Source organism: Rhododendron vialii, chromosome 8a (genome assembly GCF_030253575.1).
Source record: "Rhododendron vialii isolate Sample 1 chromosome 8a, ASM3025357v1".
Lineage (NCBI taxonomy): Eukaryota > Viridiplantae > Streptophyta > Magnoliopsida > Ericales > Ericaceae > Rhododendron > Rhododendron vialii.
In genome coordinates this window covers 2,596,521-2,616,606 of record NC_080564.1, presented here as the reverse complement: position 1 = coordinate 2,616,606, position 20,086 = coordinate 2,596,521, and the positions used below count along the sequence as shown (strand labels likewise).

General features: G+C 40.6%; 3 protein-coding genes across 3 annotated transcripts; all 3 read right to left on the bottom strand.

Annotated features, from left to right (window-relative positions):
• Positions 1–1,990: 1,990 nt before the first annotated feature.
• LOC131299048 (uncharacterized) lies at positions 1,991–3,653 on the bottom strand. The gene is made up of 3 exons (XM_058324583.1): positions 3,059–3,653; positions 2,852–2,968; positions 1,991–2,211 (listed from the first exon to the last, which is right to left on the bottom strand). The coding sequence occupies exons 1-3, from the start codon at positions 3,422–3,424 to the stop codon at positions 2,134–2,136; spliced, it is 561 nt and encodes a 186-aa protein (XP_058180566.1). The 5' UTR covers positions 3,425–3,653; the 3' UTR covers positions 1,991–2,133.
• A 2,094-nt stretch (positions 3,654–5,747) lies between these two features.
• LOC131299043 (probable L-type lectin-domain containing receptor kinase S.5) lies at positions 5,748–9,252 on the bottom strand. Its single transcript, XM_058324581.1, has 2 exons — positions 7,873–9,252; positions 5,748–6,763 (listed from the first exon to the last, which is right to left on the bottom strand). Exons 1-2 carry the CDS (start codon positions 9,248–9,250, stop codon positions 5,922–5,924), a joined length of 2,220 nt encoding a protein of 739 aa, XP_058180564.1. The 5' UTR covers positions 9,251–9,252; the 3' UTR covers positions 5,748–5,921.
• Positions 9,253–17,340: 8,088 nt separating this feature from the next.
• Positions 17,341–20,086, bottom strand: LOC131336253 (probable L-type lectin-domain containing receptor kinase S.5). Its single transcript, XM_058372038.1, has 2 exons — positions 19,978–20,086; positions 17,341–19,064 (listed from the first exon to the last, which is right to left on the bottom strand). Exons 1-2 carry the CDS (start codon positions 20,084–20,086, stop codon positions 18,685–18,687), a joined length of 489 nt encoding a protein of 162 aa, XP_058228021.1. The 3' UTR covers positions 17,341–18,684.

Genomic DNA, 20,086 nt, shown 5'->3' with positions numbered 1-20,086 from the left:
CCCTTCTCGCTCCTCATTTCCAGACACATGATCACTTGGGTTCTACACTTCTACTAAAGTGGAGTGAAATTATGCGGAAGTGTTCAAACTACTCCTAGAGGGGGGTGAATAGGAGTTTTGATAAAAAAATTACCAATTTGAAAGTAGATTCACTGATTAAAAGTTAATATAGATGAACGGGTTGGTTATCGATTAATCCAAACCTAAACTCAAGTAGTGCAGTAAAATAAAATTGATACGAGAGACGCACAATTTACGTGAAAAAACTTAGGGTCCAAAATAACCCTAAGCCAAAACCACGGCCTAACACTACTGATTTATTCTATTAATCAAAAAGAAGTACAGATTGAGAAATAGTAAAAATCTTACCCAAGTCTTTACCCATTCTCGCCAATCTCCGATGCTTCCCAAGCTTCTTCAAGATCCAGTAGATGCACCACGGACTTCACACCCGATTTCTGGATTCAACCGGCTCCGAATCAATCTCCTCGTTGATTCGGCCAACAACAGCAAGCTAAGAAGCACGGATACGGATATGGATACGAGATATGGATAGGATACGATATGGATACACGGATACGTGATTTTTCCAAAAAAAAGGATACGATACGTTGGGGATATGTTGAATATAAAAGTAAATAAAAAATATATTATATATAATTTTTAATTCCTAAAATTTCATTAATGATTAAAGTTTTCTATTACACAAGTTCACCATTTCATATGCCAAGAGAGATATATTTGCATATAGTTATATATATATATATATATATATATATATATATATATACATACATACACACAACAAGAGAGAGAAAGACGAGAGACTTACAACGTTGTCGAGAGAGAGGATATCGTCGGTGTGTTTCTGATGTCGATTGGTGGGGGAAAAAGAAAAATATTGTCTTACTTGCAATTTTAACCCATATATTTTAAGTAATAACATATTTTCCCTCGTGTGTATCCGAAACATACCCGAGTGTATCCAACACGTATCCGCGCGTATCCAAAATGTATCGGATACGTATCTGGAATGTATCCGAGAGTATCCGCGTGTATCCTTTATGTATCGGGATACCAAAAAATAATTCTAAAAGTAGGATACTTTAAAAAGCGTATTGGATACGTATCCGGAGAGTATCGGTATCCGATACAGATACGATATGTGATACGGAGGCCAAAGTAGAGTATCCGTGCTTCATAGGCAGCAAGGCATGAACAAATCACAGGATGGAATGATGTATGATGCATAAGGCGATCTCGACAACCCAAAACCGTTCAAAAGAAATTCTAGATGCAAGAACGTAATGAAAACAAGGGTTGCTGCCAAAAACTGTGGTGGCTGCCCAACTTTTTAAATTCAATTGCCATGTCCAAATCCCTAGCAACCAACCCTTTTTATATTTTCAAAAAGTAAATCGTTTTATGATCTCTACATATGGAAAAAGTATTTCCCTAGCCCCTCGGCCAATAATATATTATGAAAAGGAAATCTTTAATACATAAACAAATTTTCGGAGATCTAATCTTGGTAACAAAATTCAATCATATGCATGATGTGCTGTGCAATGAACTTAGCATCACACAAAAAGATCGACTTCCTAGCAGTCAACTTGGCGCAGAAAATGGGAGGAGCGTCGAGCGAGCAACTACCCCCTAATTAACCTACCCATTACAATCAAATGGAGTCAATATAATAAAGACACCAAAGGAGGTTTTGAACACCTCCGGAAAGTGCCAAAAAATCTAACATGGAGAAATCTGATGCCACAGCCCATAGAATGCTAGCCAAAGAAAACAGCATCTTGTAGTACATTGCGTGTTTATCTTCGTTATTAGAATGGAGAGATGAAACAAGTCTACTAGCCTATCCAAACCATATGTACTTCTGCAATGACAGTAGTGAGATGCTTAGAGGTCAATCTATAAAATGGAACCCCTAGGATTTGTGTACATATACAGAATCCAATGTATGAGTAGAAAGCAGAGAAACACAAGTAGTATATTATCATTTACAAAGTAAAATGCAGAGTCAACATATTCAAGAATCAAATTCAAAAGAAATGCATTATACAAGGCCAGAAAGGGTTATTGTTCAATACTAATCATGCGCATGTGCCCGCAAATTTGATTCTACCGATAGCCATCCCTCCGGTCTTGTTCCTCAGCCTCCTTGTTAGCCACTTGAACCGATTTGAACCACAAAAAGCCCTATATTGGATTAACAAGTTAGCGAAAAGAAGGCAACAACTGAGTTTAAGGCGAAAGTTGTACATTTTCACGAAAGACAATCAATCTAAAAGTTCAATTGGACTTGGGCCTATCTGGACAGTAACATATTGCCTCCATAATTGAATTGTCAATAAGTTTTCTCCTATTTTTTTTAAAGTGGCCATGAGAAGACCAAGAAACTTGCCAAGTTGTTAAGATAATAGCATTCAAGACTAGCAGGCACTTTATGTTTGGTTTGTGAAATATTAAAAAACCATATTATGGTACCTTGTGAAATATTAAAAAACCGTATTATGGTAATAGGTACCGTAAAACCTAACAATATGCGTTCTTGGTATACGCAGCAACCAATGTACTTGGTACTCTATTCTCCATTCGATAAATAGTAAAAATGTATGTGGGTCATGGATTGTGGGAACCACATAGCACAACTCTTTCTTTTCTTTTCTCAAATTTTCTCACCAACATCCAAAGGATTGTAGGCCATTAAATAGATTGAACTTTGAAGCCCTTGTGTATAATCACCATTTCATTGAAAACCCACAATTTCCCCTTTCTACCCCAATACATTTTGGAAACTCCCAGGCATACAGATTACAACACACAAGAAACAACTTACAGCAGTGGGAATGCCCGTAAACGCGAAGAATCCGAGCACCGGGGCATAAAAAACGCTGTCTGATCCCAAAACTCCAAAAACAGGCTTCTGATTCATGTACTCAAAAACCGACCCAATCTGCGCCCAACGCACAAAATCCCATCAAGAAACAAACAAAACCCACAAAACCAAAAAAAAAAAAAAAAAACTGGGTTTCGTAGAGCTTACGGCCGCGATTGCAGTGATAGCAGAGGCGAGTAAGTACACGATGAAGGGAACCTGAAAGCTCTGTTGGGACCCACTCGAACCAGATTCGGTCCGAGCCCAAGGCGGGGGCTCGTCCGAATCTGGGTTAGCCCAAGAAGGCACTGATTCTTCTGCTTTTTCTTTTTCCACTTCCTTTTTGGACTTTCTTGAGCCCTCGGTCACGGCAAGTACGGTGAATTTGCGAGATTTCTTCTTGCTTCGGTTTTGGGGAGTTTTTGTTGCAGTGGGGCGTGGAATTAGAGTGGAACGACATGGGTTCTGGTTTATTGAGGTGTGGACTGGTGGGTTTGATGCGTAGTGAAGAGGGGATAAGGATAATGTAACCATGGGATTCAAATGGGAATGGAACTGGAAGCGGTGAATTGGGGGCTTCAGAAATACATTCTCTGCACAAGGGGGAATTGGAAGCGTAGGAGAGAGAGAGAGAGAGAGATTGGCCTAGAGGTCTAAGAATATCTTCAGAATTAATCATATATATATATATATATATATATATATATATATATATATCTCTCTCTCTCTTCAGAAATTTGGGCTGATCCTGGACTCCTGGTTCACATCCGCCCCAAAGAGTCTGATATATCCTCTTCTATGCAGAGGTGTCAAACAGGTCGACCCTAATTAATTGTGCCCGTGTCGTGTTAATCCGTTTATTTAATCGTATCACGCCGTTTTTTAATCATGTCGTGTTCGTGCCAACAGTTTGCCAACCAATTTTCATTCGAAAAAAATCTTCTAAAAAATTTTACAAGCTTATTTTGGTTAAATTAGCTAAAAGGCCTTGTGTGGCACTCCTAAAAGTAGGCTTCCTCCCTCTTATGTGGCACTTACAATCTTTTTGGCAATGGAGGTGAGAAAAGAAAAGAGAGGGGAGTGGTCTCCCTTATTAGTGAGAAAAGAAAATAAAGAGTTGTTTCTCACACACCCATCCAAACAACCATAAGAAATCAAACTCTCCCCACATCTCCGGCAACCTGAAATTCTCTATTTCTCTCTTCTCCGGCAACCAAAAATCATCTCCTTGACGAGATGAAGACAACGATGCAAGTACAACGATGATCTGACGAGATGGTGGACCACACGTGTTGCTCGAAGTTGCGCGAGTGAGAGCTACTCTCACTCACGTGCCTCACTCTCTCCCTTTCTCAACGGAACTAGGGTGTGAGGGGGCCCTTGTCTCCCTCCTTCTCTCACCCTTTCTCGCCTTCTAGGCCTTCCAAACGAGAGAGAGAATCAATTCTCCCTCCATCTCCTTTCTTTTCTCTTGAAATCGGCTATCTCAAACGAGGTGTTAAGTGCTTCCTCCCAACCCAATTCCCCTTTTTCTTCTTCTTGCTTTCCCAATTTCTAGCCAGCCAAATGTTTTGCATGGAAAAACTACCACGGACTTTTGAAAAATTCAATTTCAAAAAATGTTCAAGTAACTTCCCACAACAACATTGACCTCATTTTCCCACCAATTTCCCCCTTTAAAAAAAAATATATATTTCCCCAAATATTCTCTTTTGTGTTCCTTTCTACCATCTCCCTCATCCACTCCCTACTATATATATCTCCAAGATTCCGAATTCCCTTTTTTTCTCTTCTTTCTTCCCCAATTTCTAGCCAGCCAAATATTTTGCATGCAAAAACTATCATGGACCTTTGAAAGGTTCAATTTCAAAAATTGTTCAAATAACTTCCCCTGACAACATTGACCTCATTTTCCCACCAAGTTTCATTTTTTTAAAAATGTTTCCCCTAAATATTCCCTTTTGTGTTCCTCTCTACCATCTCCCTCATCCATTCCCTACTATCAGCTCCAAGATTTTTTCTTCAACTATCGTTCTATTAACTATTGTGTGTGTGTTTGATACACGGGAACGAAAACAATATGAACGTACTTGTGTCCCGTGCATCAAACGGGTACGGCGCTAGTAATATATAGATTCGCTAGTAATTTTTTTAAGTTCCCGAAAGTGGTTGGAACACATTTACGATGCACATGAGGAGATTCCACACAGATACATGTGTGGTCTCTCCATGCACGACAACCGTGTCGGCGTGCCTGATACGAGTGAAGATTGTTTTGTGTCTGTCTAGCTATGTAATACATTTGGATGTAATACATTTGGGCTCCGTTTGGTTGGACGTAAAATGTTTTACAATTGAAAATATTTTCCATGTAAAACATTTTACATGAAAAAAGAAAATTTACAATTATTTTTCGGTGTATGATTGAAGTCAAAATTTATTTTCACAAATCAATAACTCGTCTACTTGTCCTACCATAGCATTGGGTACTTGGAGGAAAGGTAAGTAGAGAGATGAAGAACATTTCTGCCTTGGCTTGGTGCACGTGGATAGAGAGAGATCAGTCTTCATTTGGAGAGAGAGAGAGAGAATCCTCCATTACAAAGCTTTTGCAGATGTGTTCACGTGGCCACGCAATAGTGGAATAGAATTCTTCACTGGGGCACAACTAGTCCAGCAGCAAAGATGATCGGGTAAAATAACTTACGGAGCTTTTGGCGGTAAATCGCTTTACGCCGAAAGTTGTAAAAGATTTTCCCAAAAAATTCATTTTCTGTAACTTTCAACAACCAAACATCGGAAAATATGTAAAATATTTTTGGCAAAAATATTTTACATCCAATCAAACTGAGCCTTGTTTTCCTAAATTGTAGTCCTTTAAGAAAATACACGTAATTTTACAATAAAAAAACGTATCACCTAATTAAAAAGATCTCGATCGAAGATGATAACAAGACTACAGTACTCACTTATGATCTTATAACATTGTTGAAATTTGAAGAGAAAATACTTGGTATTGTGACGAAAGAAACTACACAGTCTTGAATTTATCATTGGCATAGAGCTCTCGGCTGATGCATTCCGGGGTAAAGCCTAATACCAAATGGGTCGTCCGAAAGGACCTTGTCTCCATCGGGTGCTTGGCCGAGCTGATGATATCCTCTTCTTCCACGGAGGGCATCGACGGCCATACGAAGGCGGGTTTAAATGGTGGCACATGGGGCACTGGAGCTAAACCGGATATGATTTGAACTATTCTTTGAGTTTTTGGTCTTTCGTTTGCCATCGGTTGAGAACATGCCAAAGCCAAAATCAGCATTTTCTGAGCTTCCTCAACAACATACTCATCTTCGAGCCGCTCTTCTACAGCATCTAATATCCGGCCCTCACGGTGCAAAGACCAGACCCAGTCAACCAAGAAGTTGAACTCATCGATTTTTGTTCCAGGTTGCAAGCCACAAACTATTTCCAACAAGAATACACCGAACGCGTAGATGTCAGACTGTTGGGTGGCTTTGCCTGTGTGGAAGCATTCAGGTGCAATGTAGCCCAATGTACCTGCCACGCCCTCGGCCTCCGTATACGAGGTCTTCTCCTTGTCCAGAGCACGGGCGAGGCCAAAATCCCCAAGTTTGGTGATGAAGTCGTTGTCCAGCATGATATTGCTTGCCTTGATGTCCCGGTGGACCACCCTCTGGTCGTACTCGTTGTGTAGATAGTGCAAGGCCGAGGCCACCCCTAAGATGATCTTGTAACGCAAATCCCAGCTTAGTGGCTTCCTGTCTGGTGTTCTAGTGAATAAGTGTGTGTCGAGACTACCGTTAGGCATGTAGTCATATACAAGTAGTAGCTCTCCTTCCTTGTGACACCATCCTGTCGAGATCAATCGATCGAGAGAGAGAGAGAGAATTCCTCAATATGGTTCATAAAGTAAATATTTTATCTACCAAATGTTTTAGCTACTGTTGGATTAGGTGCTAACCAACTCACCTAAAAGCAATTGCTGTTAGGAGAAGGTGCAACTTAACCTTTTAAAGGGCAGCGCAGAATCCTACACTTAGCGGCAAGCGCACATGAGGAGCTTCGCATTGCTGCCCATACAACACCGACGGGTGAAGGCTGTTAGTCCTCCCAATACGCTTGCCCCGCGCCAGCAGGGAGCGTCTTGAATACAAGATGGATGCTCGCCCCATAAAGGCAACAGCTACCAAATATGCTCTCGCTCTCAACGTCAAAATGACGTGGTTTCGGAATACTCCTCAATTTGGTTCAAAAAAAGTAATCCATTTGGAGAACATATTTATTGAAAGCTGACAAGTTCTTAGCAATAAACTAGTCAAAGGGGGCGACTATTCGCAGCCCCGTATTTTTTTCCCATAGCCCGTTAAAAATTTCTAATTATACTCCACAGTTAGTTACCGAAATTGAGATACATTTTCAGCATACAATTACTGAAATATAATATTTTTTTCAACAGCTATTTACCGAAAATGTATGTTCAGTAGTTGTTTACCGAAGGTTGAACATATTTTCGATATGTGGTTACCGAAATATAATCTTGTTTTCAACGGCTATTTACCGAAATGTTATGTATGACTTTCAATAACTATTTACCGAAATGTAGTGAGCTAAGGGAAAAAATACGGAGCTGCGAATAGTTGGCCCCCTAGTCAAATAGGAACGAATTTGGATGCCTTAGGAACCAAATTTTTGGTACTGAAAGCAAATCATTGGGGAAATTCAGAATATGGTCACCCAATTCCCCTTATTTACTTTTTCAGATGACCCTTAACAATCGATTTAGTGATAGGAAAAAAATAGTCCGCAAAAGTTTTTTGCAACCAAAAAGTATGCTTTCGGAAAAAATAATTGCTCCCTAAAGACCTTATTCGTTTTAGTAAATACCATGTGTCTTACAAAGACACTATTAAAACGACATTTCAATTGAATGTAGAAGAGAGATACTTGAGAAAGGACAATACCAAGCAGTTGGACAAGGTGTTTGTGTCGGAGACGATTGATGATGGTGAGCTCTGCCAAGAAGTCATCCTGACCCTTTACAGTTTCCCTGGAAAACCTCTTGACGGCCACCTCCAGATTTTCATTCTGTAGATGGCCTCGGTACACTACCCCAAAACCACCCTGACCCAACTTGTTATTCTCGTCAAAGTTGTTGGTCGCCTTCTTCAGATCCTTGAATTGGAACTCCCTTGGAGTTCCTGGCAATCTCTTCAAGGCCCCTAGTAAGATTTTGGACTCAAAATGTACCACTGATCGCTTCTTGCATAGGTTACAATACCCCGTTAGTGCGGCCCCCATCACAAGCAGTGGAACACCAACCCCAACTATAAGGAGAGTCCTTTCCAATGAAGGATGTTTGTCCTCCAGAGCGGGAGCGGAAGCGAGAGCGAGAGCGGGAGCGGGAGCGGGAGCCGGAGCCGGAGCCGGAGCGGGAGCCAAATCCTGCGGAATGATAACATCCTCCTGATAGGAGTCCACCGTCAAGTTCCACCTAAAGATACCGTTCAACTGCGAACCAGATCCGGTCGATCCCGAGAAACCAAAGTATGAGTACTGATTCAAAACCGCGTCCAAATCAAGATTCGATTTCAAGACTGGCGTACTGGGTCGCGAGGGCGTCTCCCCATTAGGCTCGGCTTGTTGTGCAATGTACACCTCAATGACCTTATTGATCCCGTCGTACTGGACCCACACATTGTAATACCAGCTGTACTCGTTAGTTGAAGCAATTTCAATTCCCCATGGGGTCAAAGGGGTAGTAACATTAGATATGATGCTGTTTATATTAAGTCCCACGTGGTTAGCATCCGGATCAAAATCCTGCTTGACGTTGTCGAGCTCGATGGCGAACAATTGGTTGTCAGGGTGGCCGTCGGTGTCAATGTTGGTCAGGCCCAGATATTGGCCTGAACTGTTTGACGGAAGGGACATGTTCGGGGCTATGATGAAGGCCAGTCCTTCGCCCATAGCGCTACCACTAAACGGGTCGATGTTAAAGAGGAAGGAGGAGTTGAACGAGGCAATCCTGTCCGAGGTTTTGTTGTAACCTTGTTCCCACAACTTGAATGATTGGTTCAGCATCACTCGTCCGGCTTGATTCGCTGGCAGGGCGACCACGGAATTTTGAAGGTTCAGCGTATCACTGTTGCTGAAAAAGACCTGGGTTATTTGGAGTGAGTTGTCGAAAAAGCCAGCAGCGCCCTCGAACTGGAATATATCAGAATTGCTCGAATTGAATGGCCCGTGCGTCAGGGTGAAAGTCTTGAGGTTCTCGGCGGCGACTGCTGTAAAACAGAGGACCACGGCGGCTATCGTAGGGAGCTTCATGGCCAAGCCCATCAAGTGTTACTAGTACCGTGGCCGAGAATGTACACGGACATAAATGGAGATCACGGAGATAAGATTGTGACAAATGGAATTAAAAGCAGTCTTTCTTTAATTTTTCCTAGGTACCGGTCGCTATAAATAAGATTATATTTTTTAATTGATAACACTTTTTATATGTTAAATGAATCTTATTTGAAAGTTCGCAATTGGTCTTGTTAAACAAAGTTTCTAAAATCACCTAAAACCTCATAGAATGCAAAATATAATCAATTGAAAAGTGATATAGACTAAAAAAAAGACTAAAAAATTAGGATGGATGAACTACTGTGTCCCAACTTATTGTCCCCTTTTGGGAACTCCAACTTATGAGAAGTTTTTGGGTGAATAGGGTATATAGTCCACGTGATATATGAGTGCGCATCTTAGCCTTGCAAACATATTTTGGACCGCTTAAATCCAAGTAGAGAGAGTAGAGAGAGTGGTCGGCTATGTAGGAAAGAGATTGTAGGTTTGGTCAAAATAATGGATCGTTGACTAAAAGAAAGACTTTGACCAACCACTTACAAAGTGACACGTGGATTTGACAAAAGAGCAGCACACAAGTGATAATGCTACGATGGAAGCTTGAGCGCCATATGGCGCAAGATGGGTCCCGCGCACAGACATAGCACGCGAGAGCATGCCACGCGAGGGAAGGCGTCAAAAAGATTAGATAAAAGAATAAAAGAATTAGAAGGGCAAAAAGATAACGAGAGTCACCACAGAAGGAGTTTGGTTCGCGCGGCTCCAGGGAGCCAAAGAGCGCGAGGAGGACCCAGATATTCAGAGATTACTTAGATAATAGAGCGCGCCTTGGTCAAAGGCAGGACCAAAGGGTTTAGCAAAGATATGATTGTCACCAGTCGCGACCCTGTTTCCATGGGATTTGAGGGAGATCTAGTGGTTTGGTGGCTAAAGAAGAGAGGGGTCCGTCGCAAGGTGGCTTGCATCACCCGCGCGTGCGATGACGTCACCTCGCGACCTTGGGAACAGAAGGGACACGTGTCGAGATTGCATTGGGGCCGCCCTGGAAACCACCTCAGGCCCAGAGGCCTATAAATGTGGGTCCGACATTCCTTTTTTAGATAGAGATACATATACGGACAGAGACAGAAACAAGACTTTTCTAGAGAAAGGACTGGAGGGTATTGGACTAAGGAAGGAGAACATTCTTCTTGGGCTAATATCGCCCAATCCATCTGAGAAAACCTGTTTGCGACACAGTGCCTTTGTTCTTCTCGTTCCCGTGCCCTTTTCCTTCACCTCACTAGATTATTCCTCCCTTCCCCATTCTTTTAACCACTAGTCAATCACACCTGTCCAGCTCACGTAAGATTTACACGTCGGCTACTTAGCGCGAAATACAAACCTACAGAGATTAATGCTTTGGATCTGCGCCATCCAAAACACGTTTTAATGGCTCAGATGCACGCTGGGTACCGCCACATGATATTTCCTTCATCCCATTTTAAATGCTCCCTACGTAAAGTCGTGTCATCTTGACTTTCAAAAAAATCGTATTTTTCATAATTTCTTTTGGAACTTTTTTGCACCGTTTTAAAGTACTAATCAAGATCTTTTCAACGATGCAAAACAATAAAAATTAATCCCAAAAACTCTTTATTTTTCGAGGTCAAAGTTACACGATCTTCTGCAAGGAACATTTAAATTGGGACGGAGGGAGTATCTTATTTGAACCCAGAAACTTCTCCCAATTTATTGGGGGAATACCATTATTGCACTGGTCATATTTGTTCTATCTTTTTACCCTTCAAAACGTCAAAAAAAATTTTTTATCAGTCCTTTCAAAACATCTTCATTGCCTGTTTTTCATTTCAAAAAGTAAGAGTAAAAGAGTAAATTCTTCATTTTTTGCTTATCACTTTTCAACTGGAACAATATTTTTAGAGTGGCAAATAGTGATACTCCATTGGGACGAAAAACTTGGGACAGAGGGAGACAAGTAAAAGGTTTAAGGGAAATGATAATGTCAAAATTATTTTTATTTGTGCCAAAATTCTTGTGCATAAAAGCTTTGTACCTTGCACGTGGTACAAAAATTTAATGAACTATAATTTTGGTACAAATAAAAATAGTTTTAGCATTAGTGATGCATTAGGAATACAACGAACTTACGAGTACCTTTATGGCAGCTATTAATGGCAAAAAAAAGTTCAACATCTATGAAAAGAACCGGGAGATGGTGCGCAGCACCGTACTCTGCACCATCCAAGCTGCCCGTTCGACAATCCAAATTTGTTAATGTACTGGTATTCGAAAAATATGAGTGAATTATCCACCTAATCATATCATAGAGTTAAAAGGAAAAACACAATGATTTTAGTGAAAAGTGCTTCATTCTTGGGGCAACTTCATTAGGAGGGTCAAATTATACTATCGAAATGGAGCACGTACAATTTCAGTTAAAAAAAAATGAAGAAATCCATTATATATTTGCATCAACAAGTCCCGTCACAATCTTGTGCCATTATTTTACAAACACTGCCGATCGAACAAGAGATTCCCAAATTAAGAATATAACTTGTTCAACGGTGGTGTTGTGCTAATGACTTGGTAACGAATTCGTTATATGATATAATTCATACTATTATTCAAAAAAATTCGTGACACCGACATCGTGGCAACCATTTTTATAAGCTTTTTGACTTTTCAAACAAGGTGCACTACTAATACTAAGGTAGTACTTTTTCCAATGCTTTTGCAAGATTTGCAGCTTCTTCAAGGCAATCCATTCAAAACAGAAAATTGTACTTGGGTTAAACTACTCTACTAACAACTAACAAGCCATGAAATCACAATGGTTTACTTGGGATTTAGGGATTCGCTCTCTCTCAAAGTTTTATATTCGATTTTTCAAACCAGCAACTCTTGGGGCCACCGCACTCTCAAGCACAAGCATTTGAAAAAGATGTGGGAGGGAGCAATAGGAATTAGTCCAATGTGCGCGCAAGCTGGCCCGTTAGCCATACATCAACACATTGTTCTAGTGGGAAAAACCATCGATCATTCTGATTGGAGATTCTCATTTGATTGAATCGTTCAAATATGACTAGAGCCAGCTCTTACTTTACATAAGCCTAAAGCTACAATAAATATTATAGGAAGCCCCTTTGGGTTTCAAACCTTTTTCGAGTGTTTATCTTTAATTATTCGTCACTTTATAGGACTTAATCCATTCACATCAAATGAAAAAACCAAAACAATCATCGAGTGATCTCATTACATGCGTTATGAGTTTTTGGACTTTTATAGTGGGTACCAAAATATATAGAAGGAGTCGAGCATTTTTTTAGTGGCCTCAAGCAACTGCACCTTAAACTTTAGTCCGGGCAGGTACTGTGTGATGTAGAACACGTAGAGGCTCAATTTCATGATCAATTGGACCGATCGAAGTCCCGGAAGTCCAAACGATGCTTAATTACAAATTATCTTATTTGGGAAAATTTGGACGAGCTCCGATTGGGCCCAAACTTGGTGGCCTGACTTATTTTTGAGCTACGGTCAAGACTCACCACCTTTGGTCGTGAGCCCCGGTGTTTTTTGGCCTAATTCCTTCATTTAGGCATTCAATTTACTTTTTTTGCCCTGGTGTTTTGTGCAATGTACACCTCAATGATCTTATTGACTCCGTCGTACTGGACCCAGACATTGTAATACTAGCTGGACTCGCTAGTTCAAGCGATTTCAATTCCCATTGGGGTCAAAGAGGCAGTAACATTAGATATCATGATGCTGTTTTATTAAGTCCCACGTGGTTAGCATCCGGATCAAAATCATGCTTGACGTTGTCGAGCTCAATGGCAAACAATCGGTTTTCAGGGTGGCCGCTGGTGTCGTAGTTGGTCAGGCCCAGATATTGGCCGGAACTGTTTGACGGAAGGGACGTGTTTGAGGCTATGATGAAGGCCAGCCCATCGCCCATGGGGCTACCACTAAACGGGTCGATATTAAAGAGGAAGGAGGAGTTGAAGGAGGCAATCCTGTCCGAGGTTTTGTTGTAACCTTGTTCCCACAACTTGAATGATTGGTTCAGCATCACTCGTCGGGTCTGATTGAATGGAGGGGGGATCAAGTTTTCCTCGGTAAAGTTGGAGAACTTGTTCTTTTGGTTGTTGAAAAAGCCCTGGGTCAATTGGAGTGAGTTGTCGAGGATGCCAGCAGCACCCTAGAACTGGAATATATTTTAGCTAACAGGTGAGATGGGGACAGCGGGTGTTACGGGAGGGGCAAGTCAAACAAGGCGGGTCACCCACGATGTGAGTATAATGTGAGGACGAAACTATTTTTCTATAATCGGATGTTCGGATTAATTAGCGCGCATTTCAACTAAATTCGGGGTTCTGAAGGTAACGACTGGACATAACTCCCAGTGGCCCTCAAGCTTTGGGATGGTTGGTCTTCATGAAATTCGAACATGCGACTTCGTGATTAAAGCACTACTCCATTCGTCCAAAAAAGTTGGACACTTTTAAGAGTGCGTGCCATTTTTGATCGCTTATATCTTTCGATTTATAAAATTTTATGTGATTTTAAAAATTTTATTTAATAGAATTAATTAAAATCTATCAAACAAGATTCATATTGCATATTTTTTGACATTCATATTGAACAATATAGACGATTAAAAATAGCAAAGTGTAACTTTGTGAGACGGATATAGTAATTGCTTTCTCGTGCCCATTTTACCGACCTGTTAAAATTGTGAGAACGAAACTTGCATGGGGGCAGACATGTGGGGTCGGACGAATCGAATGGCCCTTACGTCATGGTGAAAGTCGTAAAATAAATTTTAAAAAATCTTATATCAAAACCAATTTCATTCAAATTACCAAAATACACTAAGATCAACCAACTAATTACGAGTACAATACCAATAGTTGCCTCAAGTTTTAAACTAAGAAAATGAAATACTAGTAAGTCACTATAATGATTAGAGATTCTTATTGGATTGAATTGTCCGAATTTGACCAGGGTTGGCCCAAATTTTACCAGAGCCTAAAGTAAAAATAAAAAAAATGAGGCTCTTTTATAAATTTTTACAAACTAAACATCAAGTAGATAAATTACGTACCTTCCCACAAACGCACAAGTATGAACAAAAATAACTCAGATTTCAAAAGCAACAATTAAATATCACTCTTCTTTTGCTGATAAAAAAAAGAGGTAAAAAAACATAAACATCTCCTCAACTATCACTTTTTCTCGTAAACACCCCTTCACATTTAAAAGCGCCGCCCATAGAGACCCCCTCAACTACTCCCCTTACCCATGTGACACCCTTCCGTCTCAGAACCGTTAGCTGGATGGTCACATGTCAGTTACATGGGCTTTTTTTGGACAAATATGCCCTTTCATAGCAATATACATCTGCAAATCACCAATAACACCTCAACCACCAATTTCATCACCTCCACCATTGTCACCACCACAATGCCAAACCACCACACAACCAACCGGAAGCAGCCCACAGTGCTCGGGATGGCATTCGGGGCGTTAGGAGTAGATATGGGGATTTTTGTACCCGATCCCCGAAATTGAAACACTACACATATTTGCCTCGATAACCGAACGGGGAGAAGAGGAATGAACCACAACCAAACCAAACGGGGTTCGGGGATTTCCCGAACCGATTTGGTAACCGAATTTGACATGAAAAAATCGGTTTATCCAATTTGTACCCGCCCCGAACCAAACCGAAATAAAATTAATCACAAATTTTCAAGCACTGATTGTCTTGCAAAAAAAATACCAACAAAAGCATGAATTAAACAAGTGCAAATGCAATTCAAATATATGTGTGTACTTGAATCTTGACTGTTTCGTACCCTACGTCGTCACTTTTACGCTTTTACAGAAAAAATCCCTACGATCAAACGCGAGATTTGTTCAACGAAAGCTCAGATCAAACTACAGATGGTGGCAATCCATGGCGTCGGAGGCCGCGAGCTCTTCATTTGCTCCTCCAATTGACTCCAACCACCATGCCATGGACGATCCATGCTTTGGTCGAGCTTGACGAGAACGATCCTGAGGAACAAGAAGAAGATGATGACGACGACGATGGAGTAAAGATCAACATTGGGTTCATGAATCTGGAGAGAGAGGGAGTGGGTAGTGTTTAGTTAGAGTAGGATTCCTCTGGCTTCCATGAGAGACAAAGGGTATCTTGGTAATTTCCTTTATTCCGTTAATGGAGTTAGCATTTTTTTCGTTTTCAGTAGTTGAGGGAGTCTCTATGGACGCTTTTAAATGTGACGGGGTGTTTACGAGAAAAAGTAATAGTTGAGGGGATATTGATGTATTTTTACCAACCAAAAATCACTCTTATTGTAAGAGCGCTGCTATTCGCAGCCCTTTCTTTTCTCCCATAGCTCACTACATTTCAGTAAATAGTTGTTGAAAATCATAATTAACATTTCGGTAAATAGCCGTTGAAAACAAGATTATATTTTAGTAACTACATGTCAAAAATATGTTCAACTTTCGGTAAACAACTGCCGAACATACATTTTCGGTAAATAGTTGTTGAAAAAAATATTATATTTCGGTAATTGGATGCTGAAAATATATCTCAATTTCGGTAACTAACAATCGAGTATAATTGAAAATTTTTAACAGGCTATAGGAGAAAATAAAGGGCTGCGAATAGCAGCGCCCTATTGTAATTTTAGCAGACAAAGTATTACATATGCCCGCACAATGAATATTATAGGAAGCCCCTTCATGTTTCAAACCATTTTCTAGCTTATATCTTCAAACCTTCATCACCTACGTGATTTAATTCGTTAGCAGTAAACAAAAAAATCCCGAAACATTCGTCGATTGTATTTCATTATGTATGTATGATTTTTTAGACTTTCATAGTGAGTACCAAAACATATAATAGGAGCCAAGTATTTTTGTAATGGCCTAAAACAACTGCACCTTACTTTAGCAAGTGCCGACATAACCGTATTCGATAGAAACATATAGCTGTGAAGATAGAGGGGAGGAATCTGCCAAGAATGGAAGGCAACAGAAGTGCATTAGATTATACTTTTTGATGACTTGCCACAACACTCTATCACATCAGTATAAAACTGATGACAAGTTAATTAATGAGGTAGTAGACCGTAGACCTAATAATTTTGAATATTCGGGAAAACGCGTTGAGCGGGAGGATATTATCTTGATTTGACGTGGCTACAACCAAGGAGTTGGAAAGTCTTATCGAAGTTGGTGAGAAATCGTTGAGGATATTATACTTTGTTTGCAATTCTTATATAAAAAAATAAGTTCAATCCGGTAATGGTAAAAATGTTTATAAACATTTAACTTTGCTTTAGAATTTAGGCCTGAATTTTTGGACAAAGTTGAATGTTTCGTAAACGTCTTAACCGATACCGAATTGAGCTTATTTTTTGTAAATGGCAGCACGTAAGGCACCGGAACTAAATCGAATATTATCTGAACAATTGCCTGAGTTTTAGGCCTTTCGTCTTCTACTGAATGAGACAAAATCAGGACTTTGAGAGCTCATCAACAATATAGTCATCTCCGAGCCGCAGTTCTACAACATCTAATTAATATCCAGCCTTGGTGCAACTGTGCAAGGACCAGAGCCAGTCGACATAGAAGTGGAACTCAACGATCCTTGTTCCAGGTCACAAGCCACAACATAGACGTCGGGCTGCTTGGTGGCCTCACCTGTTCGGAAGCATTCAGGCGCGATGTAACCTAGTGTACCTGCCACGCTACCAGCCTCCGTGTACGAGGTCTTCTCCTTGTCCAGGGCGCAGGCGAGGCCAAAATCCCCAAGTCACGCGTTGAAGTTAGAGTCCAACATGCAAAGCACAAGCCGGTTCAGCACATGTGTACCAGATCTTACGACTCCAGTATCTCTTTCCCTTTTCCCTCGTTCAATCATCTATCCCCTTTGAACTGCTTCAGTTTGAATTGTACACCATTAAGGTTTAAGTTTCTCGACTTTTTCAGAGCACACTCATTTGGTGGACCTTCACTGGTAACTAAACCATGCAGAACAAATGAGTTTCAAAAGAAAAAATAGGGGCAACCACTGTTAGGCATACATAAGTTTCAAGAGAGAGGAATGGGGTGAATTGTTACAGAGTAACAATCAAAATAGTGACTCAAGTTCAGCTTCGTATGGTGCGCAAGGTGCAAAGTCATACAGAAAAACTGTCAAGAAAGCCAAATCCAACGAAACCCCCTTACAATCAAAAGATAACTTGCTCATAAATTAACAAACATCTAGAAACAAAAAGAGAATGTTTCGCGTGAATTGAAGTATTGAAATTGAACAGAGAAAAAACAGTAACATAAACAGTCATATTAAAGCTCTTACTACAAAAGTAAGAATCGCGGGAGAACAAGAAGTGTTTAGGCCGGAAATTGGATCCCCTCTGCCAAGTGCTGAAAAATCCAAATAGCCGCCGCCGAAGTTGATGAGAGTGAACAAGGAGGTACGATTATGGCATACGTTACAATAGGAATTAAATGTGGCCTGATTGGTAGAAAAAAGAGTCCCAAACCAATTGGGTTTGGATCCTTGCGAAGGATATAACCACGAGCGAGGGGCTTTTCTGTTCATTCTCCCAATAATTCAAAGACATGTTTCATAGGTGATTTGAAACACATAATTTTGTATACGCGTGCATGAGAGGATTCGGACACAATTGTATGCATAGCCATTCCATTCACAGGGTATGTGTCCGGCCAATACAATTGAGAATGGTTCTATTCATTCCAATTTTCTCTATCCATAGCATTGTTCTGTCTATCTACCTACGTATTCTCTCTGTCTCCCAGTTTTAGTTCACTACAGAAATTCGCACAATTTTTAGCACAAAATGAGTTCTTTTGTGCACAATCCTTTATAATAATTTCTACAAAACATAAGATCTCGATTAGTTTTTAAAATTGATGCACGAACATTTCAATTAATTTATTATTCATGACAGATAAGCTGATAACCAAAATATAGTACTCAAACTTGGTTTTAGTTTCAAAAGAAACTACACAGATTTAAATTTGTCCACGGCATAGAGCTCTCGACTGATGCATTGCGGGGTGAAGCCTGATACCAAATGGGTCGTTAGAAAGGACTTTCTCTCCGTCGTGCTACCAAGGCTGCTGATATCATCTTCTTCAAGAGCAGGCATCGAAGCCCATAAAAAGGCCAGTTTGAATGGCGGCACACAAGGTACCGGAACAAAACCTGATATGATATGAACAATTGCTTGAGTTCTAGGCCTTTTGCCTGCTATCGGATGAGAACATGCCAAAGCCAAAACGAGCACTTTCTGAGCTTCCTCAACAACATACTCATCCCCAAGCTGCTCTTCTACGGCATCTAATATACGGCCTTCTCGGTGCAAGGACCATACCTAATCAAGCGAACAATGAAACTCATCAATCCTTGCTCCAGGTCGCAAACCACAAACTATTTCCAACAAGACTACACTGAACGCGTAGACATCAAACTGGTCGGTGGCCTTACCTGTCAAAAAGCATTCAGGCGCAATGTAGCCAAGTGTGCCGGCCAAGCACTTGGCCTCTATGTACGAGGTCTTCTCCTTTTCCAAGGCGCGAGCGAGGCCGAAATCCCCGAGCCGTGCGTTGAAGTCAAAGTCCAGCATGATGTTACTAGCCTTGAGGACCCGATGGACCACCGTCTGGTCGTACTCATTGTGGAGGTAGTTCAACGCTAAGGCCACCCCGGAGATGATATTCATGTAACGTAGATCCCAGCTTAGTGGCTTGCTGTCTGGTGTTTTAGAGAATAAGTGTGCATCAAGACTACCGTTAGGCATTAATCATGTACAAGTAGAAGCTTCCCATTTTGTGACACCATCGTGTCACATACAAAGAAAGAGTACTCCTCAATTTGGTTCACGAAAATAATCCCTTTACATACCAAATTTAACAACGAGCTTCCCTTAAACTAAATGAACTAAAGCTCAAATTTTCACGGATTTCTAGGTGTATCATTCTCCTCACATTCATCAAGTAAATTACCACTATTTTTTTGTCATTCGTTATTCCTAATCTACTCCATTCTCGGGGACTTGGGGAGGGGGATGGGTGCTTACAGGAATCGAACTCTGCCCATGTGCGTGGGAGTATAAGCGAGGCATCAACTGCACTGCACTCCACTCCACTTGCCAAGTAAATTACCATTTAGCGGAAAGAACTTGATTAGCTATTGGCATTAACCGGTATCTGAAGACAAGAAAAAATAGTGGATACTCACCCTTGTTGGAACTAAGATAAGTTTTTTTTTTTTTCATGAGCTGAAAAACAAGAACAGAATTGAGATGACAGTTAGGAACCAAATTTTTAGTCCTGAAAGCAAAATTATGTGGCTCAAAATAAGGTCACCTAATCCCCTTTTTTTAATCAATAGCCGTTTAACAACAGATCTAGTGATGGACAAAACAAAGTCCATACATGTTTTTTGCAACAAAAAATAAAGCTTTCGGAACCAAAACAATTGGGGCCTAAAATGAACTTATCTCTTGCAGTGAATATCATGTGTCTTAGATCGAATATTGAAGATAGATTTCTATGGAGAGAAATATTAAACTGCCGGTTAATGCCATAAATCACTGCTCTCATATAGAGACAAGACTAGAAGCAAATTGAAGAATAGAAAGTTGTAAACTTGGAAAAGGACCTACCAAGCAATCGGACAAGATTTTTGTGACGCAGACGATTGATGATGGTGAGCCCTGCCAAGAAGTCATCCCGGTCCTTTATAGTTTCCTGAGAAAACCACTTGACGGCCAT